The following is a 25,161-nucleotide window of genomic DNA, read 5'->3' as shown; positions in this document are numbered from 1 at the left end:
TCATCTTGCCATTCTTGTGATCTGTCACTGTAAAGGTTAGACATTTTGGCTATCTTGTTGCAATTCAGTTGAAGCTTGATAACCTGGAAGTGTAGATAATACAAAATTAATCCCTTCTGTGAAGGTCACTTCGTAGAAATTTCTGACATAAAGTTGTCCTGTTTTGTGATTAGGAAAGCATTCATGGTATGAAGTTTGAGTAGTTGAAATAAAAGGATATCAGTAACTAACATCAGATTATTTTAATAAAAAAAAAAAAGACATTGTCTATTCCATGGGTGGCTAGTTGCCACAGAGCTTGCAACTAAAATAGGAAGCCCCTTTTAAATTGTAAGTTAATATTTACACAGATTTAGGTTTAAAAACAGCAACATGATTTTTTTTTTAAAGTCAAATGTGATAATCAGTAAAATGACAATTAACAAAAATAAGTCATATTAATTAATAGTGATTATAACTGGAATACTGTAAACTTTAAATAAGTAAAAACAAAAAGAATTTTAACAGGAGCTGAATTTATTAGCTACTCCAGAATTGTATAACCAAGTGAAATACTAACTGTAAAAAGATGTAGGTATATAGTATCTAACACTGGATAGATGGCATCACATTGGACAATATATGTGCCTAGTTTCAAATGTGACAAAGTACATACATTTTATTGTAATGTTTGCAGTGATACAACATTTAAAAAATTGTACAGATCATGATGTAAAAGTTTTTCTAAGCAGTTATGTGGATTGAAAAACCCACTAAAAATTTTACATCAAACATCCAGTGAGTTTAAACAAATTCCAACATGAACCCTGTGTAATATTAGGCTAACTTGCTGATACAACAATACTATGAGGAAATATCTTTGTACAGGTTGGATGCTAGTAATATGTGACTTTCACATTCCAAGACAGTAATGCCAGCTCTTCTGCAAGGTGAAAGTACAATTGGAAATTCTCACACACACGAGATGCATTTCTCAATGATAGACTGTAAAAAATAAAGAGGAATGGAACAACAGGGATTTCTCTGCACTGCACAAAAATTCTTGCTGTGGATACTGTACTATAGAGTCATAGCTTTTAATCAAGGCTGTCACATGGAGCACGGTCTTTGGTGGAAGAAGGAGCTGTAACACTTAGGGATTCATTCTTACGTTGTTCCTATATATCTTGAATATCACTCTGTTTTCAGGCTTTACACACTCTGGTGAAAACACACTTTGTTTTCCTCAAAAATTCCCTACTATTTAATATATAAATAATTCATTTACTGGTGGTTAGCTTTACTCATAGCAGTTCTTCCCTTTGGATTTCCTCATTCAGCGATACATTTAATACTTCAACTGACCTTTTCCCATCTCTTGATGTTAATATAGAGAGAAATAGTTAAAGCTGTCATTGTCATGAGTAGTGCTTATGCATCATTTCAGTCTAGTCACTAATTTTTACTGTTAGGTTTTATACATGTGTATTAGTTGCCCATTATTCCCCAGCATTTCGGCTGCTGGTATTCATGAAAGTCATGATGAGGGCTATGTGATATCAGGAGGTCTAGTAGTTAAGCTTGGGTGAGACTACTAACCATGACATTTAGTCGTAACATACTTACCTACTACTTAGTTTTCTTCAGTTCCCCTTATACAACAGATGTTGTAATGGTCTTTTAACAGTTATAGTTGTTTTAGTGCCCCTTATTTTAATATACTAGTATAGTTACTTTGTTGAGACAGAGTATTGGTAACGAAGAGAAACTTGTTTTTATCATCCCCAGGTTTACAAAATTTGTGTATGTTTTATAGATTTTAGTGATATGTCTCAAACACCATGAGAAATACGAGTTTGTTTTTAATATCTACATTCAACCTATCTTCATTTCCTCATTTTAATCTCAAAAGAGGATTGCATAGCTTTTTTACCATAACTTTAGCAGATCAAGTTTTTTTATTGTGCATCAACTCGTTTGAATATCATTTTGGTTGGTTTCACTTCTTTTTTGCATTAGTGCACATTAGAATCTCATTCTGATTTTTGCTTCTTTTAGTGTGGTTTGGTACACCAGACGTTTTCATCAGGATGGTTTTGATAGAGTACTGAGTCTTTTGTAGATAAATTTGACACAGTAAGACTTATGGATGTGTATAAAATTTAAAGAGCAGATAGATATTTTTTATTATTATTTACACCTTAACCAAGAATATGCCCAGTGGTTAAACTATCACTCAATGGGGAATTATTTCAACTGAATACTGTAACATTTAGTATAGTTAATCGATTAGCTTCTGCATGTTGTGTTTCTCCCGGGTAAGACAAGTTACCTCGTCCTGATATTGTGTTACAATCTGCTAAATTATACCACCAATACATAGTCATATAACCAAAACATCCAGTAAACAACATAGAATAGCTATTAAAGAATAAATAATTGCTCAGAGGAAATGGCCTCCCCATTTCAGAAACGGTCAAACAACATCAGGACAAATTAACTTGCCTCCCACAGTTAAGTGGCTAAGTCTTCCATCTTAAAATATTCCAATAATTAAAATTAAGTATTATTTGATTTTGCTGTATGGTTATCTGTGTCCTGTGACAGAACTAACCCATACTGTTCTTTTAAACTTAGTCACTTGTGGTTCAGTTGTAAACTTAAAGGCTTGCAGTGCAGATATTTTGGGTTTGATCCCTGTCACAGATACAGTACCAGCTATTGTGTTATAATTTTCTAAAACAAATATTCATTCATTACTGATTTTAAGGATAAAATTTTGGATTGTATGAGAAAAATATAATAGAGACATATAGGTAATACCTGTAAAAGAAACTTCCAAATGGTGGGAAATGTGCAACAACATATAGTAATTTCATAATTGAAAACATGCATTGAATTAATGAACCTAAAATTTTTATGACAAGCAAACAACATACCCAGTAATATCTTAGTAGGAAACATTTTGGATACATTAGAAATGGATGAACATCATATTGGAAGGTTCAGCATAATTTTTCATAGATTGATGGTGGTGATAACAATGGAATACTTAAATAACTACCTACTTTTGGAAATATGTATAAAACCAAACTTGTTTATATTATATGAACTTTGGAGTTTTTAATTTTTTTTCTTAAGAATGTAAGCTTACTGTAGTGATTGAACAAATTAACCCCATCCCCCTTATTATATATGTTGTTGTTTTTTTAAGTCTTGCTATACTGTTAACATACATCAATAAAAGAGCTTATATGAGCAGAATATGATTTGTTTATAATTCAACTTGCATAATAATGTTATAATTGTTGCATTTATTTGTTAAGTTTGACCTTCCTACCTGGTTTTCATGCTGCAAGAGAAAGTTATCAGAACTTTCAAGCCTTATTACAATCATCGGAAAAGCCCTAGCTGTCATTGGTACCAGACCTGATGAACAGATGATGCTACTCTTTGATGTGAGTTTAAAACACATGAAGTTTCTGATCCAGTAACATTTTTTTTATGCGTGTTCAGATAAAGTGTAATAAAGTACAAGCTGACATGAATACTTTCAACATTACCTGAATGAAAGTATGATTAATTAATCTTAAATTTGCAAGTTTTTGTCCAAAAGATGGTCTTTGAATTCGCCTCAGATAAACAACAAATAAATACTTCTTTAATAATAAAATAAATGTTTGCATCCATAAATGGGAAAACAAGTGGCATTTATACTATACTACTGTTCAATGTTTTGACAGTATGTTTAAATTCACAACTATGTTTATTTTTAAGCAAGTGATTTAATACAGAATTATTTAGATACCAGTCAGTTTTTGTTTAGAACACATTATTATTTTTCTTAAAAAGTACTTCTCATGGAGTATCAATATACTGTAATTCTATAGGCCAAATCAAAAAGGAGATGATTTCAATAATGTGGTTTGAACAGTTCATTTTGTCAAACACACACACCTGTATCAATTGTTGTATAACATAGCATACTATGATTTCAAGATACACAAAATTATATTAAATGTACTGACAAATCTATAAATCTTATAAAATAAACTGATTCTAAAAAACGAGAATTATAGATAATTTTGATTGTTTCTTTTTTAAACATAAAATTATGTTAATTGCTAATTTTAGGAGCATGTATACACTAATGAATCATAAAATGTAATTTTTCAAAATGAAACTTTTCCTGCAGAAAAATAATCTATGATTCTGAATAATAGATTAATATTATCTAGCAATATATACAATGATTAAAAAACATAAATATTTTTTGTTTAGCTTCTTTAGTGTTAACTGAAAAAATTATGGCATACTGAACATTAATAAATCAACTAAAAATATTTATAATGTTAGAAACATTTAAAAACACAATGTAATTGAACTATTAAAATAATTATAGTTTTTTCTCCTGTAGTCTTATGGTCATTTTCATACTGAGTAAATTTTGTGTGTATTTTGAATTAATTTATCATGTTGCATCTCAGAACTTTACATTTGCAGAAAACAAATGTAGCACCCTTTTAAATTAATTTTGTCTTTTAAAGTGGAAAGTGTTTCATCTTATTTAAGTATGCTGTAAAAAGAATATTGAATGTAAATATTATGGTTTAAATGCCAGGAACTCATGAGTATAATAAATCAATGGGCCTAAGAATTGTGAGGGGCATTAAGTAGAAAAAAACATTTGTAGTTTATATGGATTTTATTCTTATATGTTATGCACATTGAATGATTTTTTTTTTTTCCAATATTTGTAGCTGTATAGACACCACCTGAGGCTCCTAACAATGTATCAGTTTCCTGATCATTATGGAGATGTGATCCAACTTATTCTGAAAGGTCAGTGTAGTTTCTTCCTAAATTAAGTGATAATTAAAAACACTGCACCTAAAGTCAAATTATGACAAAGCTAATATCTCATTCTGTACTCGAATGATACCTTGAAATATTTAGCAATGAATGCAATTTTTTATTATGATTTGTGGAGAATGTTTAGTTCAGAAGTAAAATATGTATATTTGGAAACCAAGTCATGGAGCATCTGTTATGGTTCAATTAGTGTACTTATCTAATAAAATCTAACAATAAGGTTTTGTATATTTTTTTCAAGAGCAATAAGTTGTATAAGAAACGTTTATATAAATTTAAGTAGTAGTAGCAAATATAGTTTAAAATCAAAACATCATTCTTATCATGATCAGGCATTACACACATTTTTTTTTTATTATGATCAATAAAAGTTATTGGTGGAAAAGCAAACACTTGTCTGCCTTTAAAACATTTTTATTATGGCTGTAAGTTGCTGTTGTAATTCATCTTCTGATGATTAATTTTCTTCTTTTTCATATTACTATAAAATATGTATAATGTCTCCTGTTTTATATTAATGTAAAGTAATAACATTTCAAACATGTGTTTTTATCCTATAGGAATGGATACCAGCACCTTAAGTGTAGATGTTTGGTATGATTTTCTGCTGTCACTGGGTGTGACAGTTAAGCCAGGAGAAAGAAATATCGCTGTCCTGAGTGTGACTATAAGAGAATATGCTTCTAATCAGAAGTTACTTCTAAAAACTCAAGTAATACTGTTTTTTTTTCTTATCTTTATATTCAGATATATTAATTTCATCAAACTTAAAACTAGCACTTCATTTCTTTTTTTGCTTTTGATAGTGATTTGAGATTTTGTGTGAAAACAGCACAGTAGTAAGCATTGTGATAATTTTATAGATGCAGTGTTACTGTTAACTATTCTGAGACCATGTAACATTGTAAGTGTGGGTAGTATTTAATACATATGCTAGTGTTGTCAATTTAAAACATGAGGTGTATTAAAAGTGGCCATCTTGTGCATAACTCTACACCAACAACTTCCTATATTCCATACTGTAAAACTATTATACCTTTACTTATATCTGAGGTAGCCCCAGCTCACCATTATTAACTAACATTACTTCTATGACTACAGATAAGTTTAATCAAGATTTCAATGGTGGTGTAGATAATGTAGCTAAATATGTAATATCTGTAGTCATTTTGGGTTAAAATAGTATGTGTACTATTTCTAGATAGAATAACATCTAGGCATGTAATATCTGTAGCCTTTCTGGACAAGCTACTATACAGTTGTATAATATGTGTGGTCTTTCTACATTAGATTATTGTTTAGACATATGGTGTCTCTCGTCTTGCTCAGTTGGATTACTGTTTTGATATGTAATAATTGAGTCTTACCAGATAGAGTACTATTACAAACATAAAATAAATGAGATATGTTCTTAATGTTTGTTATGTGTTCTGAGAGAGAAATTTTATTAAACTAAAAATATTGATTTCAATGAGAAAAAAAATTCATTAGCTATATTACATTCCTGTGTAATGCTAATGTGTGTGTACATGTTTGTCAGTAAGACATCTCTGAAATGGCTGAATTGATTTGGACAAAAGTTAGAATAGCTTTGGCCTATGACCCAAGTAAGAGGTGATTAGGTAGTTTTTTTAAGGTCAAATGTCATAAAATGTAAAAAATCCTAATGTGTTAACATGGAGACCAATTCTTGACACTATTGTTTTGCTCTATAACTCAGTCTAAAATGATTGTATTCTGATGAAACTTGGTGGACACATGAAGAAAATTATTTCTCATTGTCCTACCAAATTGTCCGTGTCTGTTGATAATGACAGAGATATGGACGTCCATATTTTCTTATGTTTTCAGATCCAAACATGACCAATACTGCATGGTGGAGGTAGGTGTTCTACTGAGAGCTTCCATGCTTCCTTAATGGAAGCAGAAAGAAATATGAAAATTATATGGTAAAATGTAAATGTTACCAGAAAATCCCATCTTACTGGTAGCTGCAAGTGATTGGTAGAATGGAATAACTCAATAATATAGTTCATTAGATTTTTATGAAATATTTTATAGATTGTATTCTATAACAGTCACCATAAGTAGTGTATTACCATTGTCCTCCCTTTTCATATTAATGAATTTGGCACTAACTTAGTTTGTTATATCTTAGCGTGTTGCATTCGTAGTTTCTTAGTTCACGCTTATGTTGTTTTTGCTGAAATGATAGATAATATTTATTGTATTTTGTACCTAATGCCTTTTTGTATCATAGCTTCAAGACACTCTACATGAACTAGGGAGGTATTTTTGGGAGAAACGGCAAGAATTGAAGAAACAAGGACTCTATGGCAAGTATCAGAAATACATAATACCTTTGTCTACATTTCTGGGAACAGTAGGTGAAGCTCAAGTTGTGGCTGAAGCTACTTGTAGCACTCAGAACACTGTTGAAAGTAAGTTCACCTTGATGTTTATTTTAGTTCTTTCTCATATTCCATAGTTAGCCATTTTTATATCATTCTTTATAAGAAAATTCAGTGTTACTGACTTGATTTTTTAGCAGAATTCTAGGCTGACTCGTTGACTAAGTTCTATATTGAAGAATGATTATACCTATGTGATTTTGATGTAATGCAGTCAACTTATTACCTGTTAAGTTTGTTAATAAAATATTAATTTATTTTCTATATTAGAATAAAAAACATAAAACCTCTGTTATTTTTAGTAAAGTATTAACTTATTTTCTTTCTCTTTCATTTTTATAGTTTAAGGGTAAGCTACTACTTTGATACTTTATTTTAGTTGAGTAACTCTAACTGTTGCTCCTTGAGGTGGATTCTTGTATGTGGTGAGGGGAAGTCCCAAGGAAGATTCCGTATTTTCAATTTACCTCTTCTGGAATTTGAACATCTGCCCACTTGTTTGCTATATATACGAGGTCTGTTCAAAAAATACGTGGACTGCGTCATAAAACAAAATGTACTTTATTTAGAAGTTACAGGTCTGGGACCCCTTCAAAGTACTCTCCTCCCCAATGCACACACTTATCCCAACGGTGTTTCCACTTGTTGAAACAGTCCTGGTACGCTTCTTTTGTAATGTCCTCCAGCTCCTTCGTCGCATTTGCCTTAATCTCGGGAATTGTCTCAAATCTTCTTCCTTTTAAGGGTCTTTTGAGTTTGGGGAACAAGAAAAAATTACAAGGAGCAAGGTCAGGTGAGTAGGGGGGGTGGGGGAAGAACAGTGATCGAGTGTTTGGCCAAAAAACTCACGAGTTCTGAGGGCTGAATTTCGCAGCAATGCAGTGCATCTTCAATTTTTCGGTCAAAATCTCGTAACAAGATCCAACTGATATCCCACACTCTTCAGCAAGCTCCCTGACAGTCAGACGTTGATTTTGTCGACGTGTGGGTCGTCAGTTGACATGGAAGGATGTCCAGGACACTCATCATCTTCATTGGACTGTTGACCATCCTTAAAACGTTCATGCCACTTGAAACATGCCGTACGCTTCATAGCAACATCACCGTAAGCCATGTTAAGCATAGCAAAAGTTTCAGTCACAGATTTTCCAAGTTTAACACAAAATTTCACAGCAAGTCGTTGCTCCTTCAGGTCATTCATTCTGAAATCCACCAAACGAAAAAATCGCACTTCACTTAAAACTGTGTAGCTAATACACAAATAAAGATATCTGCAATCGGGAAATGGCGTCGTAATCAGCTGATCTGTGCGAACCTAGCGACACCAAGCGGATTCCCCTGGAACCAACTGGAGCCGCGCAATTCAAACAGTCCGCGTATTTTTTGAACAGCCCTCATATGATGATCCACGAAGAGAAGGAGAGGAACCTGGTGGTTGAGTGGTGTCTAGGACACTGCAGCACACCACTTTGGCCTTGAATTCTTGTAGATGGATGGGCTTGGGATGCCCTCTCCAGGTTCTGTCAGCTAGTCCTGTTGGGCTTGGGTCAGCTGAGTACTGGTATTGGGCATTCTCAGCATATGCTGTATATTACAACTGATACTGATGTTTAGGTATGGTGCTCATAAAGTCCTGCATTGCTACAGTGTCCTTGTTTGGCATTGTAGTGCATCCATTCATAGGATTCATGATGGGTGGGGTCAGTGGGTACTGATTCTTTTTCTTATAGATCTACTGCCTCCAAATAAAAATAAAATAAAAACAGTTAACTGATAAGTAACCATGTATAGAAGACTGTTCGATAGTCACCACCCAATTTGATTTCTGTACCTTGTTTTCTAATTTTACATTCCTTGACTTAGAAATCCTTAAAACAAATGTCTCCAATTTTTCATCCAAAAGGGATAAGAGGGGTTTACTGGCTCTCCCAAGTTAGTCAAGAGTTATGTTCTGGAAACATCTTGGTTGAAACATTTGTGCTACACCATAGTAAACTCTTCTTTAATTCAAAAGCCTTATTGAGGTTACTCCCTATGGTACTTTAAAGTCCTCACAAAGACTTTAAATCTTAGAGAGGGATGTAAGGAAAATTCTCAAGTCAGAGATCCTTGTTGGTTTCCCCAGCCAAGAATTTGTTGTTGTTGTTGTTGTGCAACACATCTCCCTTCACAAGGACAGAATTATGCTGCTGACCAGTGTTCCAATTTTGACATTTACATAGCCATGTCTATTTGCCTCTGTCAAGGCAGTTTATCTTAAGTGTAAGATATGGCCATATATTTCTAACCCTTTCAGATGGTTGCATTGTCAATGGTTTTGATATTCAAAGGCATCTTGTCATGGTTCTTTGATGTGTGCTCATTGTGGTTGCAAAGATAATGGCACCTGCAAGTATCAATTGGACCCTCACTGCATCAGTTGTTGCATCAGATGTGATGGTTTTCATCTGTCTTATGTTCAGTCTTGCTGTAAATAGGTGGAAAAGAAAGAGGTACAATGTTTACATACTATAAACAACATTTCTTATCCAGAAGATTGAAAGTAGTTTCCTCCCATACCATTTCAAATGTATGCTACTGCACTACATTCCATTGCTACTGTATGAGTGCAGACAGATCTTTCTGTGCCTCCAACAGTGTCTTTGGCTCACTGTGGATTAAAGAGTAGACAAGGCTTTGTTACAAGAATCTTAGTTAAACTTCATTTTAAATAACCACATGTATTCTTGTTTACTTTTTCAATCTTTTGTACTTTAATTTTATGGGCTTAATTTTTCCAAAGAAGACTACTATAATGTTTTTATACAATGTTACGTATAATCCTTACTTTATTATAAGAATCCTAATTAAGCTTTATTTGAAATAACCTCATGTATTCTTGTTTACTTTTCCAATCATTAGTACTTTAATTTCCATGCGTAATTTTCCGTTCTGTGATATAATAAGGTAATAAATTCTCATTTTTGACTACTACTAGAGATACATTTATTTTACCTTTTTTTCCTCCTTGTAATTACTGAAGAACCAAGTTCTTGTAAATGCTGAGTATTTTTTCCATTTCTGGTAATAATACAAAGATGAATGAGCAAACAATACAGCTTATTTTTCTTTAACTACATATTCTACATGATGTTCCTAGTTATAAGTTGTAGGAGGTTTTTGTACAATACACTGAGGCCATTGATATTCCAGTCCTCTTCATGACCTTTCCAAAGTCCATCAACTGTGCACAATTTTTAACTTAAGGAGGTTCATCTAACTGACCCAAAAACACAGAAGTGTTTGGAAGAGGCTTGCATGTAGCATTACATAAATTTGTATTTGTAACTATATGTCTCAGGAGAAACTTATGAGCTTGGCTCTGTGTCCAGTTCCAAGATAATTTCTTACTTTAACTGCAATTTATCACTGTATTCTTGGTTATTTCCAATGTTAAATTTTCTTCACTACCTCTTATTTTCCTGCTGCAATTTTGCCTTTTGTCTTATGTTTCAACACTATAGGTATTCTTTTTTAATCCATATGTTGTTTTTTTACATTGATGGAATAGAACATCATGTCAGAGAATCCTGTAATGTAACCCTTTCAGAAAGGGTCAGTTTTAGTCACTATCTACCCATGTAAGTCACTGCACTTCAACTGAGTTGCAACTAGGAAGTCATTTCTTTAACTGTTGTGGTTACAGTGAAGGTGATTGGATATGTAGTTGTCAAAATAAATCATAAACAACCTTGTGTACTTCCTTACAGTAGCATTTTCTTGTTTGTCCTAGTTTTGTAATTTTTTATGGTTTCTAGTAATTTATTACATACACAGTATACATTGATTTTCTTTTTTAAGCTTAAGTATACTTCACAGTTTGCTGATATTCTAAACTGAATTGAAGCTTTGGTTTATGGAAACTTATAAACCTTTTTCCGAATATACAATGTAACTGATAAAAAAGGCAAAACTGTTTTAATGCAAAACACTTGTTTTACCTTTGCTATAAAGTGTAAATTTTTATGAGTACATAGTAATTTGAATATTTAGTGTTTCTAACAAATTAACTTTGAAGAGGACTTAAATTTTATGAATGGTGAAATATGTTATTTTTTATAATCCAAAATATTATAATTCTTTAATAAAAATATGGGGATGTGTGATGGTGAGCGAACCTCATATTTAATACTGAGTACAACTTGACTTTTAATAGAAGTTGTGCAAGATATATGGAAAGAATTATATCATGCTTTTCAACCATGGATCCATCCTTTCATGATGGATGGAAGGTTCCAGTTACCTTGGTTACATGAGGATACAGAATCAGCTAGCCTAGTGTTTCAAGTGTTTGTGTCTTCTCTGAGTTGTCTTCATGAATGGGCAAAAGGTGTGTTTTAACAGTTTTCAAAAGTACTAAATTTAACTGTCCAACTGTATTAAAAACATATTTTATGGTATAATATTTTTTTCATTCACTTTTGTATATAATATAATCATCATTCAGTGTTTTTGATATTGGCCAGCATGAGATAAACATTCAGTACACTACTTCCAGTAGCTAATTATGTTATTCTTATAGTTTGTATTAAATGGTAGAACCATTCAACCTGATATTAAATAACTTACTTAAAGTTTACTAGACTTATAGAAAATTTTACCTTGTGTTTTATATTGTGGCTTTGATTTCAGACTAATATTTGTTTGCTGTGTATTAATAACTTTTTCATGCTAAACTCACATTTATAAGATGTAGGCTTAACCGTAAGGCTTTTTTAGTTGTATTGATTCCTATCTTTTATAAAGAAATTCACAATTTTGCATATAAAGAAGAATTATTAATGTACATATGTGGATGTATACATATTGGTTTAAAGTATCATATTGGTTTAAAGTATCATATGTGGATGTATTCATATTGGTTTAAAGTATCATATGTGGATGTATTCATATTGGTTTAAAGTATCATATGTGGATGTATTCATATTAGTTTAAAGTATCATATGTGGATGTATTCATATTAGTTTAAAGTATCATATGTGGATGTATTCATATTGGTTTAAAGTATTATGTGGATGTATTACATATTGGTTTAAAGTATCATATATGTAAAACTTGGAAATTGTGATAATAATAATTGAATAATATTAATATTATATGAACATAGTTGGTCAGAGTATTTGTTTTCTTTCAAGGATAGCTAATATATTTAGAAGATAAGACTTAACATAGTAATTGTTTTTATGTTTAAGTTTTGTGTTTTTGTCTTCATTTTCAACTGATATGGAAGTTATTTTTAATTCACTTAGTAAATATATTTATCTTAAGAAATGATTACAAGTGATTAATCAGTTTTGTACATGCATTGGAATATGTGATTATAGTTGAACTGAGTGTATATCATGATTTTAAACCAGGAGCAAACATCTATAGTGTTCATTCCTACATTTGGGAGTACTACGTAACCTCTTTTGCTCACAAGGCCTTGAAAGAAACCACTCTTAATGTGTGTCACATGGCTTTGAGTGAATTAACATGGTCAGAGTTTTTTCCCACCCCAAGAGATGTAGAACTGATGAGCAAGGTGAGAATTAGAATAAAATTAGTGTTTCTGTGTTTCCTTATGAGATGTTTCCTTATTGTTACTATTGTTAACAGTATTGGTCATATTGTTTAGTATATCAAATACCGTTATTTTTTAATTATATTTAATTTTTATTAGTTTACTTTTATCACAAAGATTGTTTTGCATTGTTATCTCAGTGTATGTATTTAGGACTAATATAACTTTCCTAAGCTGGCTGAACCTTGGAGATATTGTTGGAATTAGAGCTGAAAATATAAGTAATGACAATGGCAGCTAACTGCTGAAACATTTTAATTTTTCATAAGTAGAGTTATTAATGGGACCAACAGAATGGGAGAGGAATGGAAACAGTTTTTTTTTGTATTAGTAATAGAACAGTTTTTATAAAAAAGTAAGTAATTTAAACTTCCAAAAAAAATGAAATACTTCTTAAATGTGTCCATCCATTTTTTTTTCTCGTAGATTGTACAAGATGACATAACTGACTGTTTGCCCTTTCTGAGCAGTATTTTTCTACAAGTCCCATGGCCAAATGTGGTTCAGCATTTGATTAACACTGAGTCACAGAAAATTATGACAGCAGTCTTGAATGATTTTGCTCATCTTGTTTTTAGACTTTTACAGGAGCCTCACATATTTGATGTAGGTTGCTAAAAATGTAATTGTTTTTTTTTTTTCAAATAAAAAAAACAAGGTGTCTTAATTTGATTTGTGTAAAAGTCTTAACATAATAAGAATTGTTATGTATATTAGTACACACAGTAAACTTAATAATACATTTACTGTCTTGCAGGTGAACTGCATAATCGTTTTTGTTTTTTGTTGTTTTTTGTGTGTGTTAGTAATATTTACAATCTGTACATTTTATTATTAACCAACACTAATTTTTATAGTATGAACTACAACTGAGTTAGTGTTAATCTAAGATGTGTATCAAAGTCGCTTATTGAATAAATAAGTGCTTTTAGATATTATTTTTATAATTTTGAAAGGGTAATTTACTCTACAAATAGTTTGTAAAGTTCCTTCACTTATTTACTTGATGATGCTGGAATGAATATGTGGCTAATAACCTTAATAAAACAAAGTTACAATTACAACATGTAAGAATAAAAATGAACCTTGCATAAAATTGCTTACAAGTCAGTTCTAGAGGAAGGAAAACTATGGTGAGAGCTATAAAATTATTCTTTGGAGAGAGATGATGTATTATAACTTACATTTGATAAGAGAAAGAGATAAAAAAGTTTTATTAGGTTTATCTTTCACTAATTTTGATTTGCATAAATAATATAAAAGAAATCATTTTTAAAATATAAATTCCTAAATTTAGCTTAGCAAAACTGTTTTATTTGTAGGCTTACAAGAATGAACATGTATCACTTAGCAAAAACTGCAAAGTGTAATTTGACAGTTGAAAGAATCTGAATATAAAGAGCAAATAAAAGCATGTAATACCCAGAAGCAGCGTATCTAACGGAGAAATATCAAATACATGCAACGGAAAAAGTTATATTTGTTATAAGGAAATAACATTGAACATGGACAACAAAGTAAAAATAAGAAAGTAAAATCTTTTTTCACTACTAGAGATGATATCCAGTGGCACAGCAGTATGCCTGTGGATTTACAATTCTAGAAACCAAGTTTGATACCTGTGGTGGATAGAGCACAGATAGCCCATTGTGTAGCTTTGTATGTAATTACAAACAAACTGGTAGAAATAGGCTGTTTTTTTTTTCCTTCTTATAATTGCTATTTTCAGCATTCATTATCTTGAACCAGTAACTTGACCAGAATGTTTTCATATGGATTAACATAAATATCCATTTTATCTTCCTTCTGCTTAAGGTATCTGACAGTTGAACAATTGTTATGTGTAGGCAACTCATGCACATGACTCATACTACTTTTTTATATTAAGAATTTTTTTATGTTGTATACTTTTGTCTGAAGCATGTGGTTAGTTTCTGACACTGATCTTTTGTGTTAATTGATCTTAACCTATTACAGGAAGCCACACTTAGCTTACCACATCTTTGATAGGACTTGCAGGTCTTTATTTGGATGGTTCCAAGTTGATCCATATTTCTTTGTTTTTTAACTTTATAAAGTATAAGAGAGATTCCCATTTTAGATATTCTAAATCCCAATCTGAATACATATTTATGACTTAAATATATGAATATTGTGTGTTGGTAAAGGCTATTAATTTTCAATTTTCAGTGGCCTTACACTGTCTAAGAAATTCAACACAATATAATTCTGATACATGCAACTCTGCTGTGTATCAGCTGTGGTTGTTATGTAATTAGTTGACCTAATTGTTCAAAAGTGTTTCAATATAACATATTCATCCTTCTGTATGCATGTTTATTTGTATTTGAAAATTATAAAAATACACATTTTAGTTGCAGTAAAAAAAGAGGCTGTTTCCCAAGTTTTACCTACTTGTATGTTACATCTTTACAGGCTTTACCCTTCTGTGTAACGTTTTTCTGTTTTTTGATATTATATTTCTGTGTAGCTGACCCATTCATTTTAACTTGGCTGTTTTGATCAGATAATAATATTACATTTTGAAGCACAACTGAATTCCCTTAACCCTAGATTTTCTACATTATCAGTCATTCTCAGTATGTATATTCATGGGAGATAAACACTGAATTCACACTTACACATATCTGTTTGTTGTCTCCTGTGTTCTAGGTTATTGGACTGTTTTGTTATGTTCCATTTTATTTAGTTGGTGAGTTGTTCAAGAATACACTGTTTCATTATGTTTGTGATGTATGTTAAGCAGTTAAATTTGTCTTAGATATATGAACTGTTATGTTATAGTTATCTGAGAGATAAACATTTCATTATAGTTGCAATTATTTTAACAATTTAAAAAAGTGCAATCACCATTATGTAGGGTAGACCCAAATGACTCTTAGTATTTCAACAAGCATAAATCTTGTATTAGCATGAAAAAAGACCTTCTTGGTACCAAACGCTTTAACCATCCCAGTTACTCTATTAATAATGAAACTGATATCTGATGTATAGCTGATAGAGAAACAAGAGAAATTATTATATTGTAACTTTTAAATACTTTTAAACCTTGTGCAATAAATCTGGATCCTAGAATCAATGATTTCCAATAATTAGTTTGTTTGCTGTCAAAATAATCTTTTTTTGTTTCCACAGCATGTGGAATACTTGTTAATATTGTCTCCAAACTGTTAGTGAGAGAGAATATAAATGTAAGGCCTACAATATGCTGTGTTGGAATTGCCAAGTTTAAATGCTCGTCTTATTGTACTTGTGTTATCTGAAGACACAAAACTTCACTCTATGGCACATTATAGTGGCTTAGTGGTATGAATGGAAGCTTATAACATTAAAAGTCAGGTTTTGATGATCCTAGTGAGCATAGCCTAGATATCCCATTTTTGTACCTTTGTGTTTGACAAGCAAACACTCTCTAACTTGTTTTCTTCATAAGTGTAGAACTGTACCTCAGTATGAAGTATTTAGTCATTTTTTGTTCTCTATGTACTAGTAATCTGAAGTATCATTGTTAACCTGATACACTGCAAATATTTTACAAGACTGTAATGTTGTATCCTGCCCAGATAGTGTATTGTTTTTGTTCACTTGCATATAAGTGTCTTGTAGAAAGAGGAGCTATCCAGAAGTATTGTGTAATGTAATAATTATTTATCTTGCACAGGTCCATGCCATGAAACTTCTGTTAGCACAGGCTGAAATTTATCCTTGGCATATTCTTGATACCCAAGCTGTTTGTGGAATCATTGAGAGGGCATTTAAATCCATGGATCCAAGAACAGTAATGATGTCAGTACAAAAGGAACAGCCATCAGATGTTCAGTTCTTAGCCCTTAGGTTAGGAGATTTTTTTAGAGTAAATTTAACACTTTAAATTTGACTATTAAATCAGTTACTGTAGCTAGAGTTTCAGTGTTTTGATAATTACTCTTTTGTTTGAAGACTTCGTACAGTGTTGTTGTGAGTTAAGAAGCTAATCCATTTCCTGTTTGTGATTTTAGACCTGTGGCATGGTATTTGTTAATTTGTGGCATAAGCTCTTTGACATATACTTACCTTCTTTCCTACATCCCTGCAAAGATGTAGTTAGTTTAGATATGCATATAATGCAATAGAAGGAAATGTGTGTGTTTTATTGTAGTTATTTTGTGTGTTGTGTAGTAACGTGAATGTCTAATATTTTTACTAAGATAACCTACTTTCTCAAAAGTTTGGAGACAAATCTCCACCATTCACCTCTTTATTGCTGCAGGTATGTATTGCTGTTTAGTTATCATAAACTTAAACAATCAACTGTGTATTAACTTGTACAAGAAGTTAACTGTTTTATCAGAAGGGCAATATATAAATTTAAAGAATTGTTTTCACATGAGGATCAACAATGAAATGTCCCATTCTACATTTTTATCACTATTAACCCTCTTGCTATGGACTGAGTTGATTTTGCCAAGTTTTTAAACCTGAAGTAACCATCAATTTCCATACTATAACTTTTTAATATATTCTGTGCATCTTCACAAAGTTTGGTAAACTTTCAGTAACAATGCAAGTCTTTTGTACTCAAAAAGTCAAATTTTTAATTAAGTATTTTACAAAATATCCTTCTGTGAACATTATGAAGTCAGTGTTGACTGTTCTCAGTATAAAGTGATTTTAATGTTAAAATTCAAGATACTTTTCTTCATCAGAAAATTATCTATTTTTATTTTGTGATTGCTGAATAAATATCAAACTGTTTTTTCCTTGTCAAACTTCACAATTTGTCAGTTATTTTCTCTTCCCTAACTCTATGCATCTGGTCAGTTTGACCAACCTTGTGACCACTATGAGAAAAATATGAAATAAATCTTAAATTACTCTTTCTTTCTTGACTGCAAATTATAACTGGATACTATAGTTGTTCATCTTAAATAGCTTAGAACTTATAAAAGTATACTTTTGTTTAGACTTAGTTTTATTGTTTTTTTAGCCCTTTGACCCATATCTAACTAGTAATCACACCACACAAGCTGCAAATCACTCAGTGAATTTGTAGCTCATATTACTGTATCAAATTATGTAATGCTCTAGCTGCTTGCTTAGCATACCTCATGTAATTTTTTTCATAACCTTACTTAATAAGTTTTAAGTTTTACATTTTAGTTACATTTATAATAAAAAGCAAGAAATATTTCACACACCTGTGATTTTTGTTTTGCTGTTGGTTGTCAATGAAACTTAAGCCTAATTTCATACCAATGATACTGCTATACCAGATAATTTTTATTTACTTAAATAATGCATCTAAATGTTCTTATATCTTATCTTGAGCTTGTCAATCTGAAGACTGTGACAGGAGATTTCAAGTTGAAGATTTAATAGATAGTTCTATGTACTGAAAATGAAAAATGTCATCTCAGATTAAAACTTTACCTTTCTGTTGGCCATGGGCTATATAGTATAAAATGTCAGAGAGAACTATTGGTAACTTGTGAAAGAGATGATGTGACAGGTGGGTGTGGCAGATATGACTGCTTTTCTAGTTTGTGACTGTCAGTAAGTATGACTGAAGGCTATAAAAATTATGCTTTGCTTTAGTAATATATTATAATGAGTAATTTGTATTAAATTCCATACTTCTCAGAAAGGTGGTAAATAAATTAGAGAAGAGGGAAGACTTCTTATAAATATTGTATAAAGTTAAACTCTTAACATTTATATTAAAATTTGACCCATTAACTACGTTTTGATGTTATTTGTATAAACTAATAACAAAGTAGTTTAATTGCATTTTGAATATAACTGTATGAGTGGTCGTGATGTGCACTTTGACCTACCCATAAAGAGATAGTAAAGAAATTATCTCACACTGAACAGCAACTGTAGTTTCTTTTATACTGCAGCAAACAAGTTGGGATACCAAAGTGTATGTACAGCACAGTCTAAAACATACTACCACAGGTTAAATATAAAGCTTGTTTAGGAAACCATCAAGTTTTATGCTATTATATTAGAAATACTTTTAGTAAGAAAGTTAAGTTTTTTGCTAGTTTTAGTAATTTATTGAAAGATGTAGAAACATTATCTATATCTGTACAAAATTATTTAAATTACATTGTTATACTTGCACACAATACTGATAATTATAGGGTTATACTCATGATTATGCAAAACCAATCATGTTTGGCCTAATTTCAAAACAAGTAGCAGAATCAAATCTCATACAGTGAAACCTAACCATGATAGTTTATAGAATTACAATTATGTAAGGATAGATAATGCATTTGTTTGTTTAACTTATAACTTTCTCCTATACGTAACAACAATTATATTTGTATTACTATATGTTTTTAGTATTCAGACAGCTTTGGATATTTCTTAAAATTTGTCATAAAAATTTCAGTACAAACAGAGTCTGTAGACAGTGTTAACTTTTTTGTTTTGTTATTTTTAGTCTTGAAATTGAGCTATTTGTGTATTTAATATATTAGTCTAGTGAAAATCATTTGTGGTGTTGCAAAAATCAAACATAATGAAGAACCCAGAGAGCTTGTCAGCAAGAGAGTTCTCTACATAAGAAATTGTGTGGACCTTGTCAATAAGTACGCCTTAAAGAATTCCAAGCTACTACAGAAAAACCCAGTTATGTTCTGTAACTTTGTATCTGGATTATTCACAGAAATTGAATCCATAGCTTCAGCAGGTAAACTGTTCAGATGTCAAAAGTTTTCTTTGCTAGTATTGTATCAATATAGTTGAATATGTAAATATATTTCATCTGCCTGGGATTTACTAATGATAAGGTGGAACAGTATATATTATCATTGTAAGTTACAGCAAGATATTAGAAATAATATTTGTACTTTGGAATAGGTATCACTATATTAATAAATCTAAAATATTTAATCTTTAAGAATGTAAGACATTGAATATTACTTATGTAACTTAATTTCTTATTTGTATCTGAAGGTTTTCCATAAATACACACAGTTTATTTAATATTCATTTTTTACTTTGCCAGTTTTTTATAATGATTAGTATTCTTTCTTTTATTACAAGTTTCTGCTTTGTAAAAATCTTGTATAAAACATTTGTTGTATATAAATATGTACTCCAATTTCATTTATAGGTTCTGTCCCATCGAACATGTTCTCTGAAGCTGTCAAAATGATCACAGAATGTCTTGGTATCCTCAACAACTGTCCTTTACCTCTTGTACAGGAGTTAGCTCTGAATAGTTTGCTCTCATGGACCAAGAATAACTCTGGAAGTGTTATAATTTTACCACTTCTTCATTCAGCATGTCATCTGGCTGCAGTTTCACACCTTGTGTCAGTCACTGAAACCTGTATAACCTCCTTCTTCTTCAGCTGTAAGTTAATATGGCTAGATTTGACCTGACAGTATTATAATGTAAGCTTATTTTAAACCTATTTGTATATTCATACAAATAATACAGCCTTTTAAGAAGATATTCTGAAATGTGAATGACAGAAAAACAGAAACTTCATAAATTACTTGACTTTAGGCCTATGGAGGTGATGAAGAGTAATTCTGTTAAATAACAAGACTCATAAAGTACTGAAAAACCTTCTAGAATATAGATGTTTTAAACAAATCACATTTGAAATGATAAATGTAGTCTTAGCACAAAATTGCACTGCTTGTGTTAAAGTATAGTGTCTGATGCACATTACAAGCATATTACTATTGAACTTCTATTACTACAGCATTTCATATAATGCTTTAATTTTTGGCATTGAATTTACTTGGTACCTTTCATGTAAAGCAAACAGAAAAAACATTTAACTCTACAGTGTGGAGAAATGAACTTCAACTGGGTGCATTCAATTCTAGTTTTAAAAAAAATGTTACATAATCTGGTACAAATTGTCTTATGTTATTTTTAATTTCTTTTTTGTGGTGGAATCCTTTTCAGTATCATTTTTCAATTATTAGTTTTTTTGGGGAGTATGTAAAGTGAATTTACTATGCACATGTACCAAGTCTAAATGTACTAAGTAAACTGTAAAATCAGCAACCATTTGTTAAGGTATTTGAAATAGTTAGCCAAAAAAACAACTTAATTCAAAATATTGTTAAGTGCCATGTATTTATTTTATGCAGCCTGAAATAAGAATTACATTATTGTTACAGCCCCAGAAATACTACCTCCAGATGGTGGATGGTCCCAGATAGTGTCATTTCTTCATGTCCCTCAGTTGACTTTAATGGATTTTCTGTCTACATGTGTGGCAGAAAATGCCCACTTAACACTGTTTGCCTACCAACTTCAGAGTCTTCCTTATTGCCAGAGTATCCAAGAAGAACAGCGTATGTTGGAGCAGTTGGTGAACTGGTGTGGACAGGCCAAACCTAGGTGAGAGAATGAATGGGTACTGCATGATTTTCAGAGGGTGACGTTATTACTTTATTGAAAACATTTGTTATCTAGTTGTGTTTCAGTTATGTTTAATATTGTCACTTAAAATATCACTGATTGAAAAATAAACACTAGGTTATGTATATAAGATGCATTTCTGGAAAGATGTCTTCATATATGTCTGTGAAATTGTTTACATTTTTCTTAATATAGTGAACAAAATGAACCCAAACTGTTGTTACTGTGGGACCAAGTAATTAATCTGGCTATTCGACAGATAGACTATGGTGGAAATGTCAAGGTAAGATTGAAATTTTGGGATAAGTTAAAAAACAAAATAAATTACAGATGCATGTTATCAGAGAAGTCAAGAAAAAATCTATATTTGATGATTCCTGATAGGAAGCATCTAGAAAAGAATACTGAGTGATGGTAAGTAGCTTTGATTTCTCTTTTCTAGCCAAGCTTATTTTAAGAACATGATTTTCCATCATAGCCAAGCTAACAATAAACTTTGGTTCTCCTTACCTCAAGTAATAATAAACTGTGTTTCTTCTTCATGGTCAAGCTAATAAAAACAAACTGTGGTCCCCTCCTTGTAGTCAAGCTAATAAAGACTGTTGTTTTCCATCCTAGTCAATCTAATAATAAACTGTAGTTCTCCATCCTAGTTGAGCTAATGAAAAAGTGTGGTTCTCTTTCCTAGACAAACTAGTAAAAAAATTGTGGTTCTCTTTCCTAGTCAAGCTAATAATTAACTGTGGTTCTCCTTCCTAGTCAAGCTAATAATAAACTATGGTTCTCCATCCCAGTCAATCTAATAATAAATTGTTGTTGTCTTTCCAAGACAAACTTGTAAAAAACTCTGGTTCTCTTTCCTAGACAAACTAGTAAAAAAACTGGTTCTCTTTCCTAGTCAAGCTAGTAAAAAACTGTGGTTCTACTTCCTAGTCAATGTAGAAAAAACTGGTTCTCTTTCCTAGTCAAGCTAGTAAAAAACTGTGGTTCTACTTCCTAGTCAATCTAGAAAAAACTGGTTCTCCATCCTAGTCAATCTAATAAAAAACCTGTGGTTCTCTTTCCTAAACAAACTAGTAAAAAACCTATGGTTCTCTTTCCTAGACAAACTAGTGAAAAAACCTGTGGTTCTCTTTTCTAGTCAAGCTAATAATTAACTGTGGTTCTCCATCCCAGTCAATCTAATAATAAATTGTGGTTGTCTTTCCTAGAAAAACTAGTAAAAAAACTGTGGTTCTCTTTCCTAGTCAAGCTAGTAAAAAACTGTGGTTCTCCTTCCTAGTCAAGCTAGTAAAAAACTGTGGTTCTCCTTCCTAGTCAAGCTAGTAAAAAACTGTGGTTCTCCTTCCTAGTCAAGCTAGAAAAAAACTGGTTCTCCATCCTAGTCAATCTAATAAAAAAACCTATGGTTCTCTTTCCTAGACAAACTAGTAAAAAACCTATGGTTCTCTTTTCTAGACAAACTAGTAAAAAAAACCTGTGGTTCTCTTTCCCAGACAAACTAGTAAAAAAAATGTGGTTCTCCTTCCTGGTCAAGCTAATAATTAACCGTGGTTCTCCTTCCTGGTCAAGCTAATAATTAACTGTGGTTCTCCATCCCAGTCAATCTAATAATAAATTGTGGTTGTCTTTCCTAGAAAAACTAGTAAAAAAACTGCGGTTCTCTTTCCTAGTCAAGCTAGTAAAAAACTGTGGTTCTCCTTCCTAGTCAAGCTAGAAAAAAACTGGTTCTCCATCCTAGTCAATCTAATAAAAAAACCTATGGTTCTCTTTCCTAGACAAACTAGTAAAAAAAATGTGGTTCTTGTTCCTAGTCAAGCCAATAACAAACTGTGGTCCTCCTTCCTAGTCAAGCTAATAATAAATTATGGTTCTCCTTTATAGTTAAGCCAATAAAAACAAATGTCAGTCTTCATAAAATACAAAACTGTGGTTCCCTATCTTACCCAGACTGATAATAAACTATGCTTCTCCTTCCTAGCCAAGCATCTTTAATTAAAAGTTTTAAATCTGTTCCTTATGGAAGCATGCTTTTTGTACTAGGCATGGTTTACTTTTAAACCTTTTTTATTTCTTATATTCTGGCATAAAATTCATTGGGACTGTTGCTCAAAAATTTTACAAGATAAAAATAAGTCATAAGCCTAAACTAACAGGTTTTTATATTTATGTATGAATATTATTATTGTTAGAATAGTCTAGGGATACTTTTAACTGAATGTACAAGGAACCAGTTTTAGTGTTTTATTTGTATAATCTCTGAAAAGCATTTTTTGCACTAACTGTTCAAACTGTTCATGGTACTTACTGTCCTTTACCATTAGCTGTCGCTAAAGCAACAGTGTAGGGTAAAGTTAATAATTGATAGCTCTGGTGTCAAATACATGTGCTGAATAGTATTCTGTAAAAGTTATGGCACGTGCACTTTTGCCTGTACCTGTGGAAATAGGGTTAACAAATAACAACTAATTTCTAATAACTTCAGCTACAGAGATACATCATTTGTGTGAGACAGTTTTTCAGGAATGTTTACAAGAAATATAATAACGGAAATTTTCTATTTATGTAAAATGATTTGCATGTGTGATTAATAGTTGAAATATTTTGATGAAAACTTACCAAAACGTAACCCTAACTTTGTTAGTTAATAAGAATGACAAATGTTTCAGAAAATAGTCATTGCAAGTTTATGTCTAACTTAATCACAGACAGTGAATTTAGATAAGATAATGTGTGATAATACATATTTTTGTATTTCCTGATTACTTCTGTTGTAATAATTTAGCTATACCTAAATACAAACTGTTTTACAATAAGAGCTTAACTCTCCTTTAAGGTGTGGTTCTAACAGTGCATTCATCTATAACTTGTTCTTTTTATGGAAAAAGTCTAAAGGTGGAACTGCTCCAAGTTAACATTAAATTTTACATTATTTAGACATTGCTTATTGGTTAGAATCTGAACATTTTAACAAAGGAATGTCTTATGTGCCAAAGAAAAAATGTGATGTAATTTTTTTCAGATGTTCATCTGGAAGATTTGTTTGAAAAAAAATCACCATTTGTTGCAAACTATCAAACATTGTGTTTCAAAAGTTGAAACATTAGTCTAATCTTTCTTTGAACATTTAGGCTTAGTTTTAGCTACAAATATTTGGTGTTAAGAGATGTATGCATCTTGGCACTAATTTAACCTGCAATAAGATGCTATTTGGAAACAGCTATAACAATGAACAGGTTAATTAAGTCATTTTTTCTTCTGAAGTCTGGTAGTTGTGGTGTATCGTGGTTTGTGTTTGTTTTTCTACATTGCAAGACGTGATACTTTAGAAAATGTTAGTTTGTTTGCTAGTAAAAGAAATTAGTTAAAAACGTCACTTTTTTTCAAACATAATATAAAAAATAAAACAATTACATGTGATACTAATATTGTGTCAATTTTTTTGTTGAAATTAGTTGATCATGAAGAAGTGTTTATAAGTGATATAGTCTTAATCCTTTACCTGCACTGTTATCCACCATTTCTATAGACTAGCAAACAGTTTATATATTGTAAATTTGTAGAATTAAGTATGATTTCTGGAGTTTCAACTGATAAACAGATAATTAATTTCTGTTCTAATTGTTTGAATGTATTAAAAAGTTGATTGAGCTTTTAATTTTTAGTTTTTGTTCAAATTAATTGGTAAAAACTGATGCAGTTTTTCATAAATAACTTTTTTTTAGTAAGATACAGAATTGTCATATTATGGTTGTAAACTAATTTTGCATGTTTAGTTATTTTATTTTGTATAATACTTTGAGTTAAATGTTCAAGAAGTGTTTTTTAAAAAGGATTAATGTCAAAAATTTTATTTTTTCTAGAAGAGCTCTTCCATAGAAAAGTAATGTTTCTTTTAT

At 31.2% G+C, this 25,161-nt stretch overlaps 1 protein-coding gene across 3 annotated transcripts in view; it reads left to right on the top strand.

Moving 5' to 3' along the window:
- The window catches only part of Epg5 (ectopic P-granules autophagy protein 5), a 98,678-nt gene that overhangs the window by 68,193 nt on the left and 5,324 nt on the right, over window positions 1–25,161 (top strand). For all 3 annotated transcript variants that reach the window (XM_076510385.1, XM_076510384.1, XM_076510387.1), the window contains 12 exons: window positions 3,306–3,437; window positions 4,740–4,821; window positions 5,412–5,563; window positions 7,112–7,292; window positions 11,458–11,631; window positions 12,659–12,825; window positions 13,291–13,470; window positions 16,547–16,719; window positions 19,353–19,564; window positions 19,991–20,233; window positions 21,019–21,241; window positions 21,458–21,545. In XM_076510385.1, coding sequence (XP_076366500.1) covers window positions 3,306–3,437; window positions 4,740–4,821; window positions 5,412–5,563; window positions 7,112–7,292; window positions 11,458–11,631; window positions 12,659–12,825; window positions 13,291–13,470; window positions 16,547–16,719; window positions 19,353–19,564; window positions 19,991–20,233; window positions 21,019–21,241; window positions 21,458–21,545 — 2,007 coding nt within the window. The remainder of the gene's footprint in view (window positions 1–3,305; window positions 3,438–4,739; window positions 4,822–5,411; window positions 5,564–7,111; window positions 7,293–11,457; window positions 11,632–12,658; window positions 12,826–13,290; window positions 13,471–16,546; window positions 16,720–19,352; window positions 19,565–19,990; window positions 20,234–21,018; window positions 21,242–21,457; window positions 21,546–25,161) is intronic.

The sequence above is a fragment of the Tachypleus tridentatus genome, chromosome 7 (assembly GCF_004210375.1).
Source record: "Tachypleus tridentatus isolate NWPU-2018 chromosome 7, ASM421037v1, whole genome shotgun sequence".
Classification (NCBI taxonomy): Eukaryota; Metazoa; Arthropoda; class Merostomata; order Xiphosura; family Limulidae; genus Tachypleus; species Tachypleus tridentatus.
The sequence above is the reverse complement of the archived record's forward strand: the minus strand, read 5'-3'. Positions and strand labels throughout refer to the sequence as shown.